This window comes from Paroedura picta, chromosome 3 (assembly GCF_049243985.1).
Source record: "Paroedura picta isolate Pp20150507F chromosome 3, Ppicta_v3.0, whole genome shotgun sequence".
Lineage (NCBI taxonomy): Eukaryota > Metazoa > Chordata > Lepidosauria > Squamata > Gekkonidae > Paroedura > Paroedura picta.
In genome coordinates this window covers 57973364-57994214 of record NC_135371.1, presented here as the reverse complement: position 1 = coordinate 57994214, position 20851 = coordinate 57973364, and the positions used below count along the sequence as shown (strand labels likewise).

Here is a 20851-nt window from a genome sequence, read left to right as displayed (position 1 = left end):
ACCAAGGGATATTATGGTCAGTTTCAAGAGCAAAAGAACCAAGAATGCTTTTCAGGGGGGGAAATGTGCCAAACCTGTTATAATAGAAAAGCAAGAAATACAGATTTTTTTCAAGACTTACTGGCAGAAACCTTGCGAAAAAGGGCACAATATCACTTCTTACACCAAATATTGATAAGCAAAGGCATAAGATATTTTTGGAGAATACCATTCATACTGGAGGATACTGCCCACAGGTAGAAAAGTAATAAAGACGCTCCAACAAGTACAAGATTTGGCAGACTCTCTGACACAAGATACAGATCCACTGCAGGCACAACAGCAACAAACAAAGCTGCAAGAGACCGCTGGATAAGACACTAGAACATCTAATTTTCAAGTTATGGAAACTTTAAAAATCATTTCAGTTAATGTTAACAGATTGAATATAGCTAATAAGAGATGGAAATTCTTCCACCAACTTCAGAAGTTAAGACCTGACATAATTTGCCTGCAAGAAACCCACTTGAACAATAAACATCAAAACTTGCTAAAAACCAACAAACTAGGACAGGAATTTATTGCATCAGCACAGGTGAAGAAGAGAGGGATGGTAACATACCTGGTGAATCCCAATATAAGAGCTGAAGTTTTTTTGTCAAGATTCAGATGGGTGTTTACTTACATTAAGGATCTCTCTTCCAGATGGACAGAAGCTGATACTTATGAATGTATATACGTCGAACAGCGCAAAAAAATTTTTTTTTGAAGAATTCTTTTCTCAGCACTCGGAAGTGACAGATAACAACTTTGCAATAATTGGTGACTTCAATGCAACCTTAAACCCACTCTTAGATAAATCTGTGGAAAAAATTGGTTCTAATTTTCCAAAATCTGCACTGATAAATTTCCAGCAATTCTCTCTGACGGATGTATGGAGAGTGCGACATCCAAAGGAATGTCAGTACACGTTTTTCTCTAATACACATAATTTGTGCTCAAGATTAGATCAGTGCTGGGCTTTGTTACATCTATTGCCTAAAATTTCTAAGAGATATATTGCCTAATACTTTTGCGGATCATAATCCCTTGTAGGTAGAAATATTTTACAAGAGAGTCGAAAGGAGAAGATGGAAGATGAACAACTATATCTTAGAAGACCACAGGTTTTTACAAAGATGTGAATCAGACTTCCAGGGATTCATTCAACTCAATAGGACCACAGACCTAACGCTCGCAACAGCAAATCTTCATGAAAGGCGTTCTCTTACATACTGATATGAAGATAAGGAAAAGGAGAAAGGAGGAACTGAACTGGATTGTGGAAGCCCTTAAACAACTAGAACACCAACATCAAGTCAATCAAACAAGGCAGCTCGCAAAGCAAATAAGACTGCTCAGAATTCAAAGAGATAACATCGAGTCCGAAGACCTGAGGAAAAAACTTGAGTTTTTAAAACAAAAAGATTTGATTGGGCAGACAACCCGGAAGGTGGTTGGCGCACAAAGTAAGTGTAAAAGCCCCAAATCAAAATGTGACTAAATTAAAGTTAGATGGGAAAGGATATTTCACCGAATTTGAAATCCAGCACTGCTTCACAAATTTTTTTAACAGCTATATCAAGGAGGGGGGCAAACTGCAGACTGCGCATCATTCTGTAGAAATATACCAATAAAACAATTTACGGAACACCATTGGAAAATTCTGAATCAGAAAATCTCAACACAAGAAATAAACGGTGCAATATTAATGGCAAAACCATGAAAGGCACCAGGCCTGGATGGATTATCATTAGTGTATTACAAAAAGCGTTCACATGTTATCATCCCCATAATACTTCAACTGATAAACGAAGCTATTGAGACTCCTGATAAGAAATTGCCAGAGTCCTGTATCGGGCCTCCATTTCCTTATTACCCAAAGGAGGGGGTGATCGGTCTTCTCCACACTCCTATAGGCCTATCTCGCTGTTAAACACTGATTATAAAATCTTTGTGAAAATTCTGGCAGAAAGATTGAAGATGTGCATAGATGAGGTAGTGAATCCCAACCAAACTGGCTTCATTCCAAAAAGATTAATGAGACATAATTTAAGATTCGTGTTGAGCATGATGGACTTTGCTCGCCACCAGAGACCTTTATGTATTTCTTGACATAGAAAAGGCGTTCAACAATGTTTATTGGAATTTCTTAATGAAAACTCTGCGAAGAATAGATTGTGGAAGTATTTTCTTTAATCTGGTTGCAAACCTATATTTATTACAAGAGGTGAGAATACTAGTGAATGGTATGCTGACTGAAGATGCTATTGCAATAAGAAATGGCACGCTGCAAGGATGCCCATTATCATCACTACTGTTCAACTTGATCCTAGAGATGCTTGCAACTAAAATACAAACCTCTGTAAATATTCTTGGACTGAAGGTGGGAGGGGAGGAGTTTAAGTTGAAATGTTACGTCGACGATGTAGTATGCATTCTATCTCAACCTTTGACATCTATCCCAGCTCTCTTTGGTTTGATAAGTATGTTTGGTTCATATGCTGGCTACAGGGTTAACAGATCTAAAACTAAAACATTATTGCAAGAAATGTTCGATTCAGAGGTAGGTTATATCAAACAAAACTTTGGATGCAAAGTTAACCCCAAAATGGTTAAATACCTGGGGATATATCTGGGCAGAGATCCATCAGAACTCATGATGAATAATTATGGAAGGATATGGAGGCTGATCAAACAAGACTTAGCACGATGGTCCAAACTGAAAATCTTGTGGTCTGCTCACATAGCTACAATAAAGATGAATATACTTCCAAAATTAAACTTCTTATTTGAAACCTTTCCAATAGCATTAGATGATAAGCAACTGAATAGATGGCGTGGAACTGAACAACTTTATTTGGATTGCTGCTAGGGTGCTGCAGGATACAAAAGAGAGAGGAGGATTGGCTGTACCAAATTTAAGATTATATGCACAAGCTGCAATGTTGGTCGCACTAGCAGACTGGATGACCAACCCAATGTCCAGAGAACTAGCAGTAGAGAGAGCAGGACTAGGAACAGGTTTACATGAAACTCTCTGGCCATCTTCAAGCCAAATATATATTTTTAAAGGTAAAGCAGTGGACCCCGACCTTTTTTGGGCTGGGGACTGTGGGAGGGGTGGGAGAGGGAGCCCCGGGGACTGGGGGGGGAGAGGGAGGCATGGCCACTGGCACAACAAAAGCCCTCACCTCCCTCCCCTCCCGCCCGTGGCACAGCGCTCACTGTGCCGGGAGAGCCGAATGAGAACTTGCTTTGCTCTGGGTAGAAGGAACTGGGACTCCCGTGGGAACATCTGTGAGAACTGAACCCAAATCCTATTGAAACAGAGGAAGAGCAGAGAAATGTGTCACTGGACTATTGCCTAATTAGTTGGGTAGTTAGTGGGAAAGAATAAAAATCCAGTCGATGTGGATCCTTGTGATATCCACATGAGGAGCCCAGAAATCTGGCACTATGCAGAGCCATGCTTATTGAGTACTCCCCACTGTAACTTTCTCAAAGTTGGATGCACACTGAAAGGGAAGAGAAGACACAATGGGCATATGTTTTGCTTCAGAAATTCCTGTCCACCATGATTGAGGAGCTGATAAACTGGGTTTCTTTGGAACTCCATGTCACTGGTTGCTGGCAGGCAAGAGAGTACCGGGGTAGAATCTCTGCAGGATCTGCCTCCAAGATGCCAGTGAACATCAGAGCTTAATTTGGGTACCCAGGTTCAGTTAATATGGCTGGGCTGTGAAATTGCTGCCTGCCTTCCCTACACCTTATTTGAGGAACATAAAGAGTAACTTGCCATTAGTTCGGTCTTACTAAGCATCCCCCACATACACACACAACCCCTACCACCTCTTTACCCTTTCAGCTTTTAGACAGCTTGGGCCCAACAGCTGTCAGATATTGCACGAAATTTCAGACCTGATTGATTTAAATAGATGCCAGGAAAAGAAATTGAAGATTGAGGTGGCCCTTTGCCACTGCTGCGACTTCTGGCGGCTCCTCCCAGAGGGGCTCCTGCTCCTGCGGCTGGGGTGGCAGCGGTGGGTCCCGGGTCGGGCCCGGGGCTGCCGGTGGGCATGGAGGATGGGGCGGCCCCCTGGGGCCCGGGAGGCTGCATGGAAGGAGATGACAATGATGAGGAGCAGGATGAGGGCGACGCGGGCACTGGCGGCGGGGCTGGGGCTGGGGCTGGGGCTGAGGCCGGGGCTGCTGGGGCTGGGGTGGCGGCAGTGACTGAGGTGACTGCTTGAGGGACATGGCCACACTCAGCTCGCTCCACTCCCTGCCTGGCTCCCTGGCTGCTGCTCTGCTGCGCTCACGCTTCGCTTGGCTCTCGGGCTGTCCGCCACCGGAGAGATGCCGCTCGCAGGTGGGCTGGGCAGGCAATTTAAGTAAGGGGAGGAAATCCCTTCCATGCTGGTCGAATGACACAGTATTGATCTAGACTGAGGGAAAGTGGCCATCAATCACCCGCCTGCTCATCCTGGGGGAGGGTTGCCAAAGGCTAAACCATGGCAGGGGAAAAAAAACATCATGCTACCTGTACAAAGGACATGTTGGAGAGGACGGTGACCTTCCCTATATTCAAATATAGAATTGCCCGAATCATGTCAAAAGAGAGGTGTGGAGGGAGAAATTTTGAAACCAAAAGGGGTGAACAGATGTCACTACAGCCACTCACTGTGGTTTCTTTCCATTGATGCCCCGGCCTCAGCCTCAGCCCCACCACCAGCACCCGCGCAGCCCTCATCCTGCTCCTCTTCATCATTGTCGTCTCCTTCCCTACAGCCTCCTGGGTCCCAGGGGACCGCCCCATCCCCTGCACCCTCCAGCAGCACCCGCAAGCCCACCTGCCGTTGGGCCGGCACCCACACCTCCTCCCCGCGGCACAGCACTTGCTGGGCCAGGAGCAATCGCCCCCTGCGGTCCAGTACTGAGGGCCTCACAGCCAGGTACCAGTCCACAACCCGGGGGTTGGGGGAGACTAAGGTAAAGGACAGCTTATGGATTGCTGGTGTTTTGAGTGTTTGGCAAAGATATAAGGGCAGGCTTTCTCCAATGCCCTCTCTAATAAAATCACCGATTGAGACTATTTACTACACAGCAGCAAGCAAGGATCAAATGTTTGAAGTATAAGGATATCATAACTAAAACAGGTAACCTTAGAGGTCTTCAAACTTTGAATAAAGAAGGAATTTCAATAAAGTAGATGGAGTATAACCAACTGATTTCGAGATTCAGAGCCGAATTTGGAAGATTAAAAGGTGTTAAAGCAACATTAATGGAGTTCGATGAAATCATTATTCAGGAAAATCCTCACCTACAGAGCCAAATATATAATATACTCCTGCGATATGAGACAGAAACAGAGGCTGTCAAGAACTGCATGATCAAGTGACTGAGGAATTTAGGAACTCAGATTACCTTAGAAACCAGGGATGGCATCTGGAATAGGGTACCTAAATTAACCAGGAGCCAGGCAATTAGAGAGAATTGGTATAAAATGTTTTACCACTGGTATTTACCAAAAGTAATAGCAAGAATGTTTGAAGGGGGTAACATTAAATGCTGGAAATGCCAGGATAAGGTGGGATCATTTTTCCACATGTGGTGGAGGTGCTGCAGGGTGCACAAATTCTGGTCTAAGATTCATGTGGAGCTAGAAAAGATGATAAATCTGTTTGCTATGAAACCTGAGTATTTGTTATTAAGTTTCTTTCCGGATATTTTGCCCGTGCATGCAAGAACTTGTTTTTTTATGCCACGATAACAGCCAGATTGCTGCTGGCCAAGAACTGGAAGGAGACTGAACTTTGGTTGGAAAAACTCTCAGACCTTGCAAAACTGGCAAGACTGACAGTGCTAGTTAACGGTCGACCAGAGAGTGAATTCTGGGAGCATTGGAAGATGTTTGTGGACTACCAGGCCTAATAAAGATTGGACTAGAGGCAATAAGGGGGTGGTGAAAGGAAGTGGATAAGAAAATGAATTCATATATGTTTTATGTTGTATGTTTTCATTAATATAAATAAGAAAAAAGAAAACAGCATTGAAGATTGTTGTCATATCGCCTCTTAGTCGTCTTCTCTCCAGGCTAAACAGTTCAAACTCCCTCAACTTTTCCTCATCCAACTTGGTCTCTCCAAATCCCTCACCATTTTTGTAGCCCTCCTCTGGCCATGCTTCAGTTTCTCTACATCTTTCTTCCGTTGTGCTGCCCAACACTGAACACAGTACTCCAAGTGATGTCTAACCAGAGTGGAGTAAAGTGGTAACATCACCTCACATGATCTGGACACTAACTTCTTTTAATATAGCCCAAGGTACTGTTTGCCTTTTTAACTACTGAGTCACACTGCTGATTCATGTTCAGATCCTTTTCACATTTACTATTGCCAAGACAAGTCTCACCCTCCTATAGTGATGCATTTGATTTTTCCTACCTAATTGCAGAACTTTACATTTTTCACTATTAAAATTCATTTAATTCATTTTAGCCCAGTTTTCCAGCCTGTCAAGATCATCCTGTATCCTGATTCTGTCTTCTGCTGTATTTGCTACCCCTCCCAGTTTAGTATCATCTGCAAATTTAATAAGCATCCCCTTTATTCCTTCATCCAAATCATTTATGAATATATTGAACAACACAGGGCCCAGGACAGTTCCCTGAGGCACTCTACTCATCACTCCTCTCTAAGAGGCTGATTAACCATTTACAAGCACCCTTTGGGTGCAATCTGTCAACCAGGTCTTGACTCACCTAACAGTAATAGGATCCATATCACATTTTACCAACTTGCCAATAGGAATATCATGCGGAACCTTATTGAAAGCCTTACTGAAATCAAGGTAAATAATGTCCACAGCATTTCCATGTCTAGAAAAATAGTAACTTTCTCAAAAAAAGAGATAAGGTTAGTCTGACATGACTTGTTCTTGAAAAAGCCATGCTGACTCTTAATAATTACAGCCATCTGCTCTAGCTGCTCAAGGATGGACTGCTTGATGATTTGTTCTAAAATTTTGCCAGTTACAGACATCAAGCTGACAGGATGAAAGTTACACAGATCCTCCTTTTTCCCCTTCTTGAACATTTGCCCACCTCCAATCTTCTGGCACATCACCTGTTCTCCAAGAATTGTCTAAAATAATGGACAGAGGCTCAGAAATTATACCTGCAGGTTCTTTTAGTACCCTTGGATGCAATTCTTCTGGCCCAGAGGATTTGGTTTTATTTAAAGAAACTAGGTGTTTATGGACTACCCTTACAATGAAACAAGGCTACAACTCCCATCCCTCATCATGTGAAATGATTTTGCCATGTTGAGTATGGCCCATTCCGCACAACTTAAATGTAGCCGAAGTCTTACCTTTGGTAAACACTATTAAATCGCCGTTCCACATGACGTCGTATACAATCTGCAACACTCCTGCAACACTCTCGCAAAAATCGCTTTGTTGTAGCGCTTTTCGGGAAATCGGGAAAAGTGGATTCTCCCTGAAAAAATTGCTACACTTCTGTGCACAAGCTGCAACACATCAGCGAAAGACATGTGTATTCTCAGTGTAGCTGTAGAAAGAATTCCCTGCCCCACTCTCGCCCCCGAACTTCCGGAGAAGCAATCGCCATTTTTTTCCCTTAGACCAGCGAAAGCAATGAACGAGCGAGGCTTCTCTGGCTAAAGTCCCTCCACAAAAGTGCTTAACAGTAAAATAAAGCTCCCTACTGCAAGTGTCTTTAAAGTTCCCAAGTACAATACAGCCCCCTGTTGGACACTGCCAGTAATTTCGGCCACAAATTGTGCCCATGGGGGAGATTTTTTTTTACTTGAGGAGCATGTAAACGATTAAGCGCCAGCTCCTACACCAGCAAAAAAGGTCTTTCTGAAACAATGATGGCACAAATATTCATTGCAACTGATGTGTTTGCATTTTTAAAAAACAGTTCTTAAAGGGAAAGGGGCTTTTCGGGAGCACAAACACAACAGTCCATTGGCTGTTCTGTTTGATTGATGGCCAGGGGCAGGAAGAAGCATAGAAAAATATCGCTTCCTTTGTTGCGATTCCAGCGAGACCGGAAACATGTGCGGAATGAATACAACGCTACTGGGACTTCAATATTCCACTAAAATTAAAGATATGCGGAATGACGAAATTCCACTATTAAATATAGCATTTCTGCATACTGGAAACATTTGGCAACATTGGTCCTTGTGCGGAATTCCCCTATGATTCTGCTTGTAAGAGAAGACTGAGAAGTAGTAATTGAGCAATTTAGCCCTCTATCATCTGTTACAATGTCACTTTCTGGTCCCTGCAATGGTCCTACCATGTCCCTATTCTTTTTCTTACTCGGAATATAACTACAGAACCCTTTCTTGTTGTTTTTAGCATTTCTTGCTAGCTTTAGGTCATACTGAGCCTTAGCATTTCTAACATTCTCCCTACATTCATTGGTTATTTGTTTATATTCCTCCTTAGTTATAAGGTCCTCTTTCCATTTCCTAAATGAGTCTTTTTTATTACTCAGTTCTTTTGAAAGCTGTTAACAGAGCCATCCTGGTTTCTTTAGGTTCCTCCTAGTTTTCCTTCTCAAGGGAATTGTCTGTGATTGTGCCTTCAATATTTCACTTTTGAGAAACTCCCAACCTTCTTGGACGTCCATCTCCTTAAGTTTTTCTGATCCCTAGATTCTACCCAACATAACTTTGTTTAAATTTGTTCTCCTGAAGTCTAGCCTGTGTTTGTGACTATGTACAGCTTTTCTCTTCCCCAAGATCATAAAGTCTAAAATCACTACTACCAAGTGCACCCACAACTATTACCTTGTCAATCAGTTATTCCCTATTGGTAAGAATCAAGTCTAAAATAGCAGACTTCCCCTTCCACTTTCTGGGAAATGAAAAGTCCAATACATTCTTCACTTATCTTGCTAACAACTTCAATTATAGCATAACTGGTCTTCCAACAGTTATTTGGGTAATTTAAATCTCCCATGACCACTAGGTCCTGCCTCTCTGAGAACTTTGTAATCTGGTCTAGGAGCATCTCATCCAAGTCCTCCACCTCGCCTGATGGTCTATAGCTGACCCCTACCATAATACCACTATTATTTCCTACTCCTTGATGGCACTTTCAACCACCATCAGTCACACCTCCGTTCCTTCCCAGACTCTTTTTGAATTAGCAATAGTCCTTGAGTGTTATGGACCTATGATGTATTCCAACAACATTTCTTGGACTCCCAGGAGCTAATATATTATCCTTTCTGGAACAACTCATAGCTATAAGCCATTTCTCATTGTCAAATATGCTTGATAATTATTCTCTAGTAGCAAATACCTTCTTTTAGAGCAAGTAGCTTCAGGCTTTCTTGGATCCAGCTTCAGGCCTAGTTTGGAAACAGAAACTGCTTTATGGACAACTAGTATCAGGAGATAGTTCAGAGGGTAGCTATGCTGGTCGGCAGCAGAACACCTAGATTAGAATCCAGTAGCACCTTAGAAACACCCCAAATTTGGAAGGGATGTCCTTTTGAGAATCAAATCTCCCCTTGTCTGCTATCAGTGCCAGGAGTCAGAAGAGGGCAACCTTGCTAATACATAAATTTAAGATTGTATGCCTTCTCTGTATGCTATCAGCAGGGGAAGCTATGTTGGCTGACATATACAGCAGGGCATTTTGAGTGATGGCTCCCCATTTATAGAATTCCCTGCCCCAAAGTTTTACCATGCTCACTTGCTTTTGGACTTCCAGAAGCTATCTGTTCTGCTCCAGAAGGTTTTGATGGTTGGCTTGTCGGTCTCATATTGTGTTAATTTACTGTTTTATTGGCTCTTATTATTGTATCTGTTAGGTTAGATACAGTTTTATCCATGGACGCTGTACTTACAAATGTTTTTATTAACTGATTTTCACTGTTGTTTTAGGATTTATTTATTTAAATTACTGTTGCTGGTGTTACATCTCTAAACTGTTGTATTTTCCAGTTTTCTTTTTCTATGTTTTTTATGTAATCAATGGATTTTATTGTTTATTGCTTGGAATATTAATGTTCCTAATTTTTTAAAATTATATTTTTGAATCTACCGTCAACTGTCCTGGAGTAATTGGTTGAGAGGGGCTTCAGGAATACCATGATTTGAGGTTCTTATTTAGAAGATATCTGGCTGACAAGTACTGGATAATAGTACTAGGGGACAGCTTGGCTTCATGTCACATGCTATTGAAGACTGTAAGATGCCATGTTGTCCCTCATGCTCTTTCATGAAGATGATGGGAGAAGGTATTTGGGAATCTGGAGGGAGGCATCATCAATATGCTGATCATGACTGCCACCTCTATTTCTCCTTTTCAGCAATGTCAGGCAAGACAGCGGACATTCTGAACAAATGCCTGGAGGAGGTAATGGGCCGAATGAGGGGATGTTTGTCAATAATGCAGCCATTCAGGCATTAAAGACTCAGCCTGTCTTGGATGGCTTACATTCCCACTAAAAGGACAGGTTTGCTGGGGAATGCAGTTAAATCTATGTCTGCAAATGGAGACTTGGGTCTCCCCCCATAGCTTGTTGTGCCTTTTTTTCAACTTTAGTTGGTACACCAGGCTACAGTTATGCATGAGTTGATAATATACAGGTTAGATTACTGTAATGTGCTTTGTATGGGGATGTCATTGAAGGTAGTTTGAAAGACCACTGACTGGTACAAGCTACAAGGAATATATCTTACCAGTTATAAAAGATTTACAGTGACTGCTAGTTCACTGCTGGACCTTATAGGTCATTGCCTCTTTTTAAAACCTGAGATAGTCTAAAATCAGGATATTTATTTCTTTTACAAAATTTACATCCTGTCTTTCTGTCCTCACAAGGGCCTCCAAGGCAACTAACAAATAAAAACGTACACAATAAAATCACATTTTAACCACTCCCACCCTCACACACAGAAGGTTTAAGGACTCCCCTCTCCCATACGAGCCTGCTCTCTGACTAGGGTTGCCAGACCTGCAGTTGGGAAATACCTGGATATTTGGAGGGTGAAGCATAAGGAGGAAAAGGTTCAAGGTAGGAAGGGAAGTCAGCAAGGTCTAATGCCACGGAGTCCACCTTCCAAGGCAGCCACTTTCTCCAAGTAAACTGATCTCTGTTACCTGAAGATAAGTTGTAATCCCAGGAGATATCCAGCCACCACCTGGAGGTTGGCAACCCTCTCTTTAACAGAAAATCTTCAGAAACCTTGCTCAGTGTGCCCTCACCTTCTAAATAACTACAAGAGAACAAAGCTTTCTCTGTTGTGTCACTTCTGTCTTGGAACTCTTTCCCTTATCCATTCACTTGGGAATTCCTTCTGTACTGATAGGTATAATGATGCTGACTGTTGGCCATTGTTTCTATTGTTGTTAAAGATTTTACTCTGATTAATTTGATGATGATTAATTAGTACATGTTCATCTTTAGGAGAGTGTATAAAGAATGGAATACAAACAGTCAAAAGAAAGAAATGACAATCTTCAATAAATGGACGCTGGACATGATTCCGTGCGGCACTAGGCTCTAGCAGGGGCTAGAACAGGGGGAAAGGTATAGAGGAGCAACGTTGCTAATAAGGAGGGACAGGGAGAGACAAAGCTGGCCGACTGCTAAAATGATGGATGACCCGCGTGATAATTTGGGAGCTCTGAGCTGGGTGCTGAGCGAGGGTTGGAGGGCAAAGGAAGTAATTTGAGAGAAAGCCTGCAGCAGGTGTCAGAGAGAAACTGGCTGTAGGAGGACTGATTGCTTGCATGGGAGGGGCGGGGTGTGCAGCTGAATAAACACATACAACACAATTAAGTGAAGTAAAGATTCTTTGATTAAAAGGAGAATCCAGGCTCATCTGTTTGTGTTTGAGCTGCCTAATCTCCTTCCCCCATTGTGCATAGAATTAAGCGTCTGGGTTTTCTGTTTCTAAACAGCGAGCTGTGAGTGGCAGGGTCACGGAACAATCCCAAACAGCTCCAGCCAACCGGGTGGAATAAAGCTTCATTCAAATGGAAATGGAGTGCTGGGTATTGCTGCCGAATCCCCCGGGACACAGCAGCCATGGCCCAGTAAGGCCGACCCTCTGATGCAGGTGCTCCTCCTGGACACCTGCCCAAGCAACCCAAGGCACAGATCCCACCTTATTCTCTGAAAGGAAACAATGCAGGAGGAGCTGTCGTCCTTTTGGATGCTGCTGTTGGCGTAGGGAAAAGCAGATGGGTGATCCGGCACCCGTAACTCTCCACCATGGACTTCTGGCTTGAATGGTAAGGCCCTTGTGTACCCCGTTCCCAGGATGTGCCTCCCACCATAAACATTTTCTGGGTTTGAGAGCTCATCTGCTCTCATTTCTGGTTCTATACAGAGCTACGGGGCATACAACAGTGCTAAATAGATGTGAGATACCAACCACATGAATGGATTCTGAGCATTACAACTGTCATGTTTCTTAGAACTGATTAATTCTGCCTGCAGGCCTACAATTAACACACATGTGTACAATAACAAGAGAAAAGCAGAAGGGACTCACAAGTAAAGGGCAGATGCTAAGATAAGGAGGCGTTTTTGAACACCCACTGTTTTGGCGCACAGTGTGTTCCCTTGTCCTGAACAGATCTGTTCACCGGGTTTCTTTTTCATGTATTCAAACAGTAAAATACAGTACAGAGCAATGGACAGTGTTTCAGACACGTGCATTGTCCACCCCTATGGGAGTCCTACCTTCCTCCTTCCTCCAAAGACCAGTTGTCACTGCACACTGCTCACCAGCCAATCCTATCAATAAACACTGAGCAAAACAACTAGTTAGCTGGTGATAACAAACACTAAAAAAAGGGGGCTTCCTGTTTGTGGTTCATTTAAGTCTCTGTTGCTGTTGTCTTTTCATTCATGCACTTTTTTGCACGGCCTTATGGGAGATATCGTTCCCTTATGTTGTTTAGTTATCTAACCTGAGCTTCCCTGACTCTGGGCAATACTATTTCTCCCACTGAGCAGATGCAAAAGTCCACACAAGACAAGGAGATGAAAGTCTACCATCACACAGCTACTGCACAGATTATAAGCTGTTTGACAGACATTCCAGGTGGAGAGCAGACAGGTGAACACTCAGCTCATGGGTGATTGGAGCTGTCACACATGATATGTCGGTCTGTCAAAGGGGTTCTCTGTGAATTTTGCAGCACCTAGAATTACAGGTCTGCTTAGAAATCTGAGTCCTGTTCAGATGAATTATCTGTTTTCAAACCAGTGTATATAGAGGGGTAAATTGAGGGGCATTTCCCACGGCTTAAAAATAGCACAATGGTTGCTGATTGAAAACGCTACTAATTTGCCATAACGCACGACGTCGTTAACGATCTGCAACAATCCTGAAACCGACCCGCCAAAAGCGCTTCGTTGTAGCGCTTTTAGGGGAATCCAGAAAACTGGATTCACCCTCCGGATAGCGATACACTCCTGCAACCAATCTGCAACAGTAGCGCTAAAGACCTGTGCGTTACCATTGTTGCGGGTTCTTCAAAGTCCCTCCTCCCGAGCCTGTCCTCCAAACTTCCGGCGAACTGTTCGCCATTTTTTTTTTCTCCGAGCGAGCGGGGATCTACGAGGCAACGGGACAGCGACTGGCTTTCAAGCACGATCACTTTCGGAAATTCTGCCCGGACACCACAAGAGTTTTTCACAAGCACAGTGGCACACACCGTCACGTTCACAAAATTTGCCCAAAGCTTAAAACCCCGTCTACCATCGGCCAGTCCTAGCGGAGTCAACGTACAGGGAGCATTTTAAAAAATTTTCCTCTGAGCGTGCCAACGAACGTTCGCCGCTCGCAGTCTCCTGCTTAGCTTAGAGGGGTTCAATAGACATGATTCGTGGTGATATCATGAGGGGCGGCTTATGTGTAGTGGGTCTTTGTGTGGTTCCCGGTGCGTGCTTGTGCTTGGGTGCGGACAACCCCTTCCATTGGCGGCTAGACCTCCGGCAAGCGGAGTTGCCGTCCCCCGTTCATTTTAAAAAATTTTCCTCTGAGCGTGCCAACGAACGGTCGCCGCTCGCAGTCTCCTGCTTAGCTTAGAGGGGTTCAATAGACATGATTCGAGGTGATATCATGAGGGGCGGCTTATGTGTAGTGGGTCTTTGTGTGGTTCCCGGTGCGTGCTTGTGCTTGGGTGCGGACAACCCCTTCCATTGGCAGCTAGACCTCCGGCAAGCGGAGTCGCCGTCCCCCGTTCATTTTAAAAAACATTCCTCTGAGCGTGCCAACGAACGTACGCCAGTAACATGTCATGTTTGGTTGATTTATGCTGTGGCTGGTGAATATTATTGGGGAACTGCCGAGTACTGCCGCACTTGCTCTCGGTTGAACACCGGCATGCGTTTGTGTAATGGCGGACATTTTCCTAAAATGGCTCCCGCTGCATGTTCAAACTGCTCTTCTCGCGTGTAAACGAATCAGCGCATGCGTTAAGTCAAACAACAAGGGCGCCAATCTGGCCATTAGGAGCAGATCCTGTTCCCGCGCGAGGAGCTTTGAACGTGACATGTGACCTAATGTGGCCAATGCGCGTGTCCCCTACTGCCCTCTACCAATCAGGAGCCGGCTAGTCCCTTTGTCTTTGTGTGCGGGAAGGTATATGATCCGTTGCACCCTGCACCTCGCACCACCATTTTGCTCAGCTACTAGCGAAAGCAACATGGAATCCTCTTCTCAAGCCTCGTCCGTCCCTGCAACCGGCCGTGGCCCAACTTGGAGGGACGCGGAGATCAGGGACCTGATCGGGATTTTCTCGGAGGAGAAAATCCAGGACGCGTTCCAGTCCTCCCACAGGAATAGGGAGGTCTTCGAACAAGTGGCCATTAAGATGCGTGCCCTGGGCCACAACAGGACCGGCCTTGAATGCCGGTCGAAGACCAAAACAATGAGGGCAGAGTACATGCGTGCCGTGAACCATAATAAGGGTTCCGGCAACGAAAAGGTTACCTGCCCCTACTTCGAGGAGCAGCGCCAGCTGTACGGAGACGGGGAAGGATCCGGCAGGCCGAAGCGCGTCGGGAGGAGCCTTAAGGTGGTTCGGAAGCCGGCTGCCCCGGTCGAGGAACCACCCGCTGAGGAGGATCCCGGCGAGGGCACCTCGTCCAGCTTTCGCCCTCCACCCCCCGTCCAGCAACGAGCCGCGGAATCGGTAACTCTGGACCTGATCGCCATCGTTCCTGGGGAGCCAGAGGAGGCTCCTGAGCAAACGCCCCTTGCCTCCGGTAAGTGATTTTCTTTTTATTTTATATTTCCTTTTGAGCAAATGTGTGTTCTGACGTTTGGGCATCGTTTTCTCGTGTGTTCGTTGCAACGCATAAGATGGTAGGCTGTGGAGTGCTTGCTATGGTTACTATTTGAAACGGTTTTAATTTTATAATTTAATTTTAATTTTTAAAAGATTTTATAAGATGGTAGGCTGTGGAGTGCTTGCTGTGGTTACTATTTGAAACGGTTTTGATTTCATAATTTAATTTTAATTTTTAAAAGATTTTATGAGATGGTTGGCTGTGGAGTGCTTGATGTGGTTAGTATTTGAAACGGTCATGTTTAACCAACAGCCCCAAAATATTTGCTGCATGCCTCGCCCATAGGCCTTCTGCAGTACTTTGGCTCACTACTTTGGGAGCTTGCTTTGTGGTTCATGGTGTATGCTTGCTCATTTTTCACTATTTTCTGCTCTTGTCCACAGAGACACAGTTGCCAGGGACGGGGCCCCTCGAGTCTCCAGCAGCACCTGACGTGGATAGTGATTCGGGGGCATCAACTAACATTGGTAAGTATTAGTAAAAATAGGGGGGGGGGGCTGTTTTAACTGCTTTGTGCTTTTCTGTTTGTGCAGGGCAGCAGCACTGCTAAGAGAAAGAAGAGAGTCCCTCTGCGTTGCTGGTGTAGGCTTTGAAGCTGGCTTTGCCACCCTTTGGTCCTAGATCTGTTTTTTTTCCTTTTTTTGCAGATTTCATACCCGGAACACAGGAGGAGGAACAGCCTGGGGTGCTTGGACCTCCTGCCCGGCGCAGGCGGATACAGATTCAAGATGGTGAGCGTGCATGACCTGTTCCTTTCGAGCCATAGCTGCAGGAAAATGTCGCTAGGCACTAACCATGTGCTCCCTTTTAATTGTTGAGAGTCCTGCTGTGAAAGTAGGCAAAAGTAAAAGCACACCATGGGCAAACAAACAATAACCATGTGCTCCCTGGGGATTGTTTAAATTCTTGGCAGGAAAACACGGGGACAAAAAAGAACACCATGTCCACCATGGTGTGTTTTGACTTTATTGATGTTACTAACAGTTTTGTTTCTCATTTTTTGCCAACAGAGGTTCTTTCAGATGAGGAGGAGGAACCACCCCTGGCTCCAGGCAGCCCACCACCTAGAGGTGCGCTCCCAGCAGAGGAGAGGCTTACGAGGGAACGCGGCAGGCTGAGGCGCGTCTCCGTCTTGACAAGCGTGGGAGAGAGGCTCCTTGAGCACTGCCAGGAGGAGTCACGGCGTGCCGCGGCCGCTGACCAAGCCATGCTCACACTCATTGCCCAGGAGGGGAGAAAATTGAGGGCAGTCCTTAGAGAGACAAACCAAATCCTACGCGAAGGCGTGGAGGAGGTGCGACTGATAAGGAGACTCATGGAGAGGGCTGTAGTGGTCATGGAAAGGGCCTACCCTCCACAAATCGCCCCCACCCCCCCACCACCACCCACACCAACACCACCACTTCCAGCACCCACCCCACCGACTCCCTCTCAGAATGCCTCCACCCAAACAAGAAGGAGGACTATTCTCGGAAAGAGAAAAATAAAACCAGCAGACAAGTACTCCCCCTCCTAGTTTGGCCCACTTTTTCTATTTCACGTTATCTGTGTTTTGTTGTTTGTTGAATAAAGTTTATATTTTTGACTCTGTCTCTGTGTACCCTACTGTAGAATCTGCAAGGCCGAAAGCGGCCTCTCTAGTGATTGTGTATATTGTGGTACTGCTGTGTGGGTTGGAGGTTGGAGGGGTGTTAGTTCAAGGAGTTTTAGGAGTGTGGTGTGGGGTTAAATATGTGCGAGTTTAAGAAGTCACACTGGAGTCTTGTTATAAAATTTGCAATAACATTTTATTTTAAAAAACATTTTAACAGGGGAAAAACATTAGGGAATGAAACTTGGAGCCCCACCAGCACCACCCCCCCCCACCCCCCTGGAAAACCTATTTTTTTTAACAAAAGTATACATTTAACAGGGGAAAAACATTAGGGAATGAAACTTGGAGCCCCCCCCCCCAACCCCTACCCCAAAACACAAACAGGAAACAAAACTCAGGTCCCACTGCTCCCCTGCCCAGCCCCTTCCATCTCCCTCACTCTCCTGCTCAACCTTCCCACGGACCCCCGGACTTTGCGGCGGAAGAGGTCCTCATCCTCCTTCTTCTTAACTGTGTGGGGAGGGAGAAAAAGTACACATTAGTGCCACACATATTTTCAAATTTCTTTAGTTTACATGCATACACTTTTAAGTGGCCTTAGCCACAGTGTGAGAAGAGTTGGGCAGTGGGGAACATAACCTACGTTCTTCCGCCTCCCTCTGTTGCCTTTGCTGCTCAATCTCCCCTTTCAGCTCTGCCACTTGAGCCTCCAGGGAAGTAACTCTGGCCTCCATGGCACGCAGCCTTGCCTCCACAGTTTCAGCTATAGAAATCAAACAAAGAATTTGATCACACTCCAAAAGGAAGCATCACATCAGGCTCCCATATGGCTCCATGGGGGTACACACACATGGGTCTCCCTCACAGACATAAAACTCTCACCTGCAGCCTGTCCCGAGGTGGAAGGTCCCTCTTCCTCCCCCTCCTCACGCTCAGGTGCTGTTGCCAGCTTGGATGGTGATTGTGTGGCTGGGCAAAGAAAAAGACAAATCATAAGTAAAAGCACACAAAACAGAGATGAAACACAGCTGGTGGACACACCACAGTTAGAGTCTAAGCGCATAACCAAAGTGGTTCTACAGTACTGGCTGGCTAAGTCAGAGGGGGTTGACAGCATCTAAATACTTTCTCGAATTTCATTGGGGACAGTAGGGGAAAGAGGCAGCTAGTCATTCCATGCATGTTTAAGGGCAAAACACAACGAGGGCAGCACTCACCCATATGCCTCCTCATGTCCAGGGGGGGCTTCCCAGCCTTCTCCCATATTTTAACCATCTGGTCGTGGAAGACCGTTCTCCCACTTGGCTGCGGGATCCCCCCCCCACTGTTCCAGACTGTTTAGGAAGTCCAGCTTAAGTCGCTTGAATTTTGTCCGGACCTGCTCCCAGGTCCGGACGTAGCCCCTCTCCCTCAGCTTTGAAGCCAACACCAGGTAAGCACCCTTGGTGTGGCAGTGGGTGCTGGCCATAAGGCGGCCAACACTTTTCGATTGGAGCACAAGCTCCAGAAGTGCCTCAGCCTCGGCGCGCTGCCAGAAGGAGCCCTTCCGTGGCTTCGGCATCTTCGGAATGACGGTTAGGGAACGAACATGCGTTGCTCCGATCGACCACCCCGTTTTTTAAATGTATCAAAGCTGCCCACCAATAAAATTATTCATTGGAACATAAGTGGATTGATCCTCCGGTTTGACAGGGGTCGCCAATACTTCCTGGCTACCCGCCTCCCCGAACTTTCCCCATTCAGCGCTTCCGTATTGTGTTTGTCAATTTCAGTGGGGAGTTAGCATTTAGGGCTGTCAAAGTGCTTTTGGACCAGAGAATCCCCGTTTTTTTGCTGGCAAAGTACACAAACCGCACAAGACAAGGTTAAACAAAGAACACAAAACTTTATTCAACAACAGAGTAGGAAAAACAATTAAACACGTCTCCTGTTTCTGTAGATGTGGGTGGCTATGGCGTCCCGAACCTTGCACCCCTCAGCATATATCCTTTTTCTCCTTGCTTCAGGGATGTCCTGTGTATCCTGAAGGACTACAGGTTCAGGTTCGTCCTCAGGGAAGGGGATGTTATGTCCCTTGTCCTCGCATATGTTGTGCAAAATCACACATGCGATTATCAGCGGAGTCACATTGTCAATATGTACATGGAGTCGTGACATTAAACAACGGAACCGTGACTTCAAACGTCCAAAGGCACGCTCCACTACATTCCTTGCCCGGGAGTGACTGAGGTTGTAGTGGCTCTGCACGTCCGTCCTTGGCCGCTTGTAGGGAGTCATGAGCCAGCGTCGTAATGGGTAGGCTCCGTCCCCGAGGACCAACGCCGGCACACGCACGCCCTCAATGGTGGCGGTGGGGTTTCCTGGAACAAAGACCCCTTCGTCCATGGCTTTCCTGAGGTTGGATTCCCTGAAAACAAGGGCATCATGCCTCCTGCCACTCCACCCCACCTCAGCATCGATAAACCGGCCGGAGAAGTCCACTGTTCCTTGCAGGAGAACAGAGCAAAAGTCCTTCCTGTTCCCGTACTCTTTTATGCTTCCCCCGGGGGCACGGATAGGGATGTGGCTTCCATCGACGGCCGCAAAACAATGCGGGAATCCAAGCCTGGCAAACCCGTCCATACTCTGGAATAAGGGAAAGAAAAGAATATAAGCCATTGCATGTCAGCGTGGGGTGTATCGCGTCTTCGTTGCTGACCTGTCAAACAAGAAAAAAAATTTAAAGGGCAAAGGGGATAGAATGACACTCACCGCTCCAAGCCGGTCTCCGAGGCACACGACTTTGCTGAACAATTCCGCCTCCATGGCGAGGCAGAACTCCTTAAGGATATCGCCAACCGTAGTGACTCCGAGTCCGAATTGCTGGGCCACTGTCCGGAAGTACTGAGGGGTGGCCAAGTACCACAATGCGGCAGCCACCCTTTTTTCAACTGGAACGGGGCGCCGCATGCCAGTGACTTGCCTCTCCATGCGGCCACGTAGAGCATCCACGAGTTCAAAAAATGTCCCCCTCGACATCCTGAAGTTGGCAATCCAGTGGTCATCATCCCAGCGAGTCCACACAAAATTCTCCCACCAGTCAGAGGATCGTTCGTCCACCCAGAACTGTCTGGGGAACCGGACCTCTGCCAGAGCTTGCCAGCGTTTCTTGGCCGCCATGGTTACCCTTACAGAACGTCTTCTGCTGCTGGTCAGCGTTCCGGCCACACGTTCTCGGTACTCCGCGATAGCAGACGTCCGACGCGACAAGGCGGTATTCATGCGCTGGACCACCGCGAGCATGTGAGCCAGCAATTGAAAAATAAGCCTCTCCATTGCAACGTTGACCTGTGCTGCGGGCAGTAGGCTACGCAAACAAAAGAGTGAGGCCGACCGCGTGTCTGCCCAGGTGCATATAAGCAGGTAACCTGTGGGCGTGTACTGTGGGCGGGGATTAACCAATCAAACATGTCAATGCATCTGGTTCCTAGAAAACAATAGAAAACACGTTCCAAGGGCGCCAATGATTGGACGATAACGCGTTGCTACGGGGTTTCCTGGGTTTTTTAAAAAAAAAGGGAACCCCGACAAGTTCGGCTTTAGGGTCGAGGTCAAAGGTGTGCCTGCAGTTTGATTGACGGGCACGGGAGGCCAGAAGCGCTAAAAAGGGACCTCCTTTGTAGCGATAAGACGGAGAACCGGAAGCCTGTGGGTTACGAAAGTGGCGAGAAGTGAAAGTGCCAAATTCCGCAAAAACCGCAGCTGTGCGTTACGGGCAGGGCTAGTTACATTTCGCTACTTGAAGTAGCGCTTTCACAAACGGCAACCAAATAGCAACTTTGAGCTCTGTGCGAAATGGCCCTGAGATTAGAAGCAGGGATAGCAGGGGCAGCTCC

The 20851-nt window shown here is 46.0% G+C and overlaps 2 protein-coding genes across 3 annotated transcripts; one reads left to right on the top strand and one right to left on the bottom strand.

The window, feature by feature from the left end:
- The first annotated feature begins 4276 nt into the window (after positions 1-4276).
- Positions 4277-16902, top strand: LOC143831163 (uncharacterized). The gene is made up of 5 exons (XM_077324240.1): positions 4277-4390; positions 4810-5010; positions 15606-15849; positions 16030-16113; positions 16393-16902. Exons 1-5 carry the CDS (start codon positions 4277-4279, stop codon positions 16896-16898), a joined length of 1149 nt encoding a protein of 382 aa, XP_077180355.1. The 3' UTR covers positions 16899-16902.
- Positions 16903-17357: 455 nt separating this feature from the next.
- On the bottom strand, positions 17358-18282 carry LOC143831121 (uncharacterized). Of its 2 annotated transcripts, XM_077324220.1 has the most exons (4): positions 18194-18282; positions 17859-17945; positions 17620-17739; positions 17358-17486 (listed from the first exon to the last, which is right to left on the bottom strand). In XM_077324220.1, exons 1-4 carry the CDS (start codon positions 18249-18251, stop codon positions 17371-17373), a joined length of 381 nt encoding a protein of 126 aa, XP_077180335.1. In that variant the 5' UTR covers positions 18252-18282; the 3' UTR covers positions 17358-17370. The 2 variants fall into 2 exon arrangements, with proteins under 2 accessions (XP_077180335.1, XP_077180334.1); XM_077324219.1 differs by lacking the exon at positions 18194-18282 and having other exon boundaries at positions 17859-18165.
- Positions 18283-20851: the final 2569 nt, after the last annotated feature.

What these genes read in the sequence shown, in the direction of transcription:
- LOC143831163 (XM_077324240.1), top strand. Translation starts at nt 4,277, where the DNA reads ATGGCCACACTCAGCTCGCTCCACTCCCTGCCTGGCTCCCTGGCTGCT. An exon ending in CGGAGAGATGCCGCTCGCAG is followed by an intron (nt 4,391 to 4,809) that starts GTGGGCTGGGCA and finishes CCTTCCCTACAG; the next exon opens with CCTCCTGGGTCCCAGGGGAC. An exon ending in GGGGGTTGGGGGAGACTAAG is followed by an intron (nt 5,011 to 15,605) that starts GTAAAGGACAGC and finishes TGATGTGGTTAG; the next exon opens with TATTTGAAACGGTCATGTTT.
- LOC143831121 (XM_077324219.1), bottom strand. Translation starts at nt 18,093, where the DNA reads ATGCTGTCAACCCCCTCTGACTTAGCCAGCCAGTACTGTAGAACCACT. An exon ending in CACCTCGGGACAGGCTGCAG is followed by an intron (nt 17,740 to 17,858) that starts GTGAGAGTTTTA and finishes TGATTTCTATAG; the next exon opens with CTGAAACTGTGGAGGCAAGG. An exon ending in ACAGAGGGAGGCGGAAGAAC is followed by an intron (nt 17,487 to 17,619) that starts GTAGGTTATGTT and finishes CTCCCCACACAG; the next exon opens with TTAAGAAGAAGGAGGATGAG.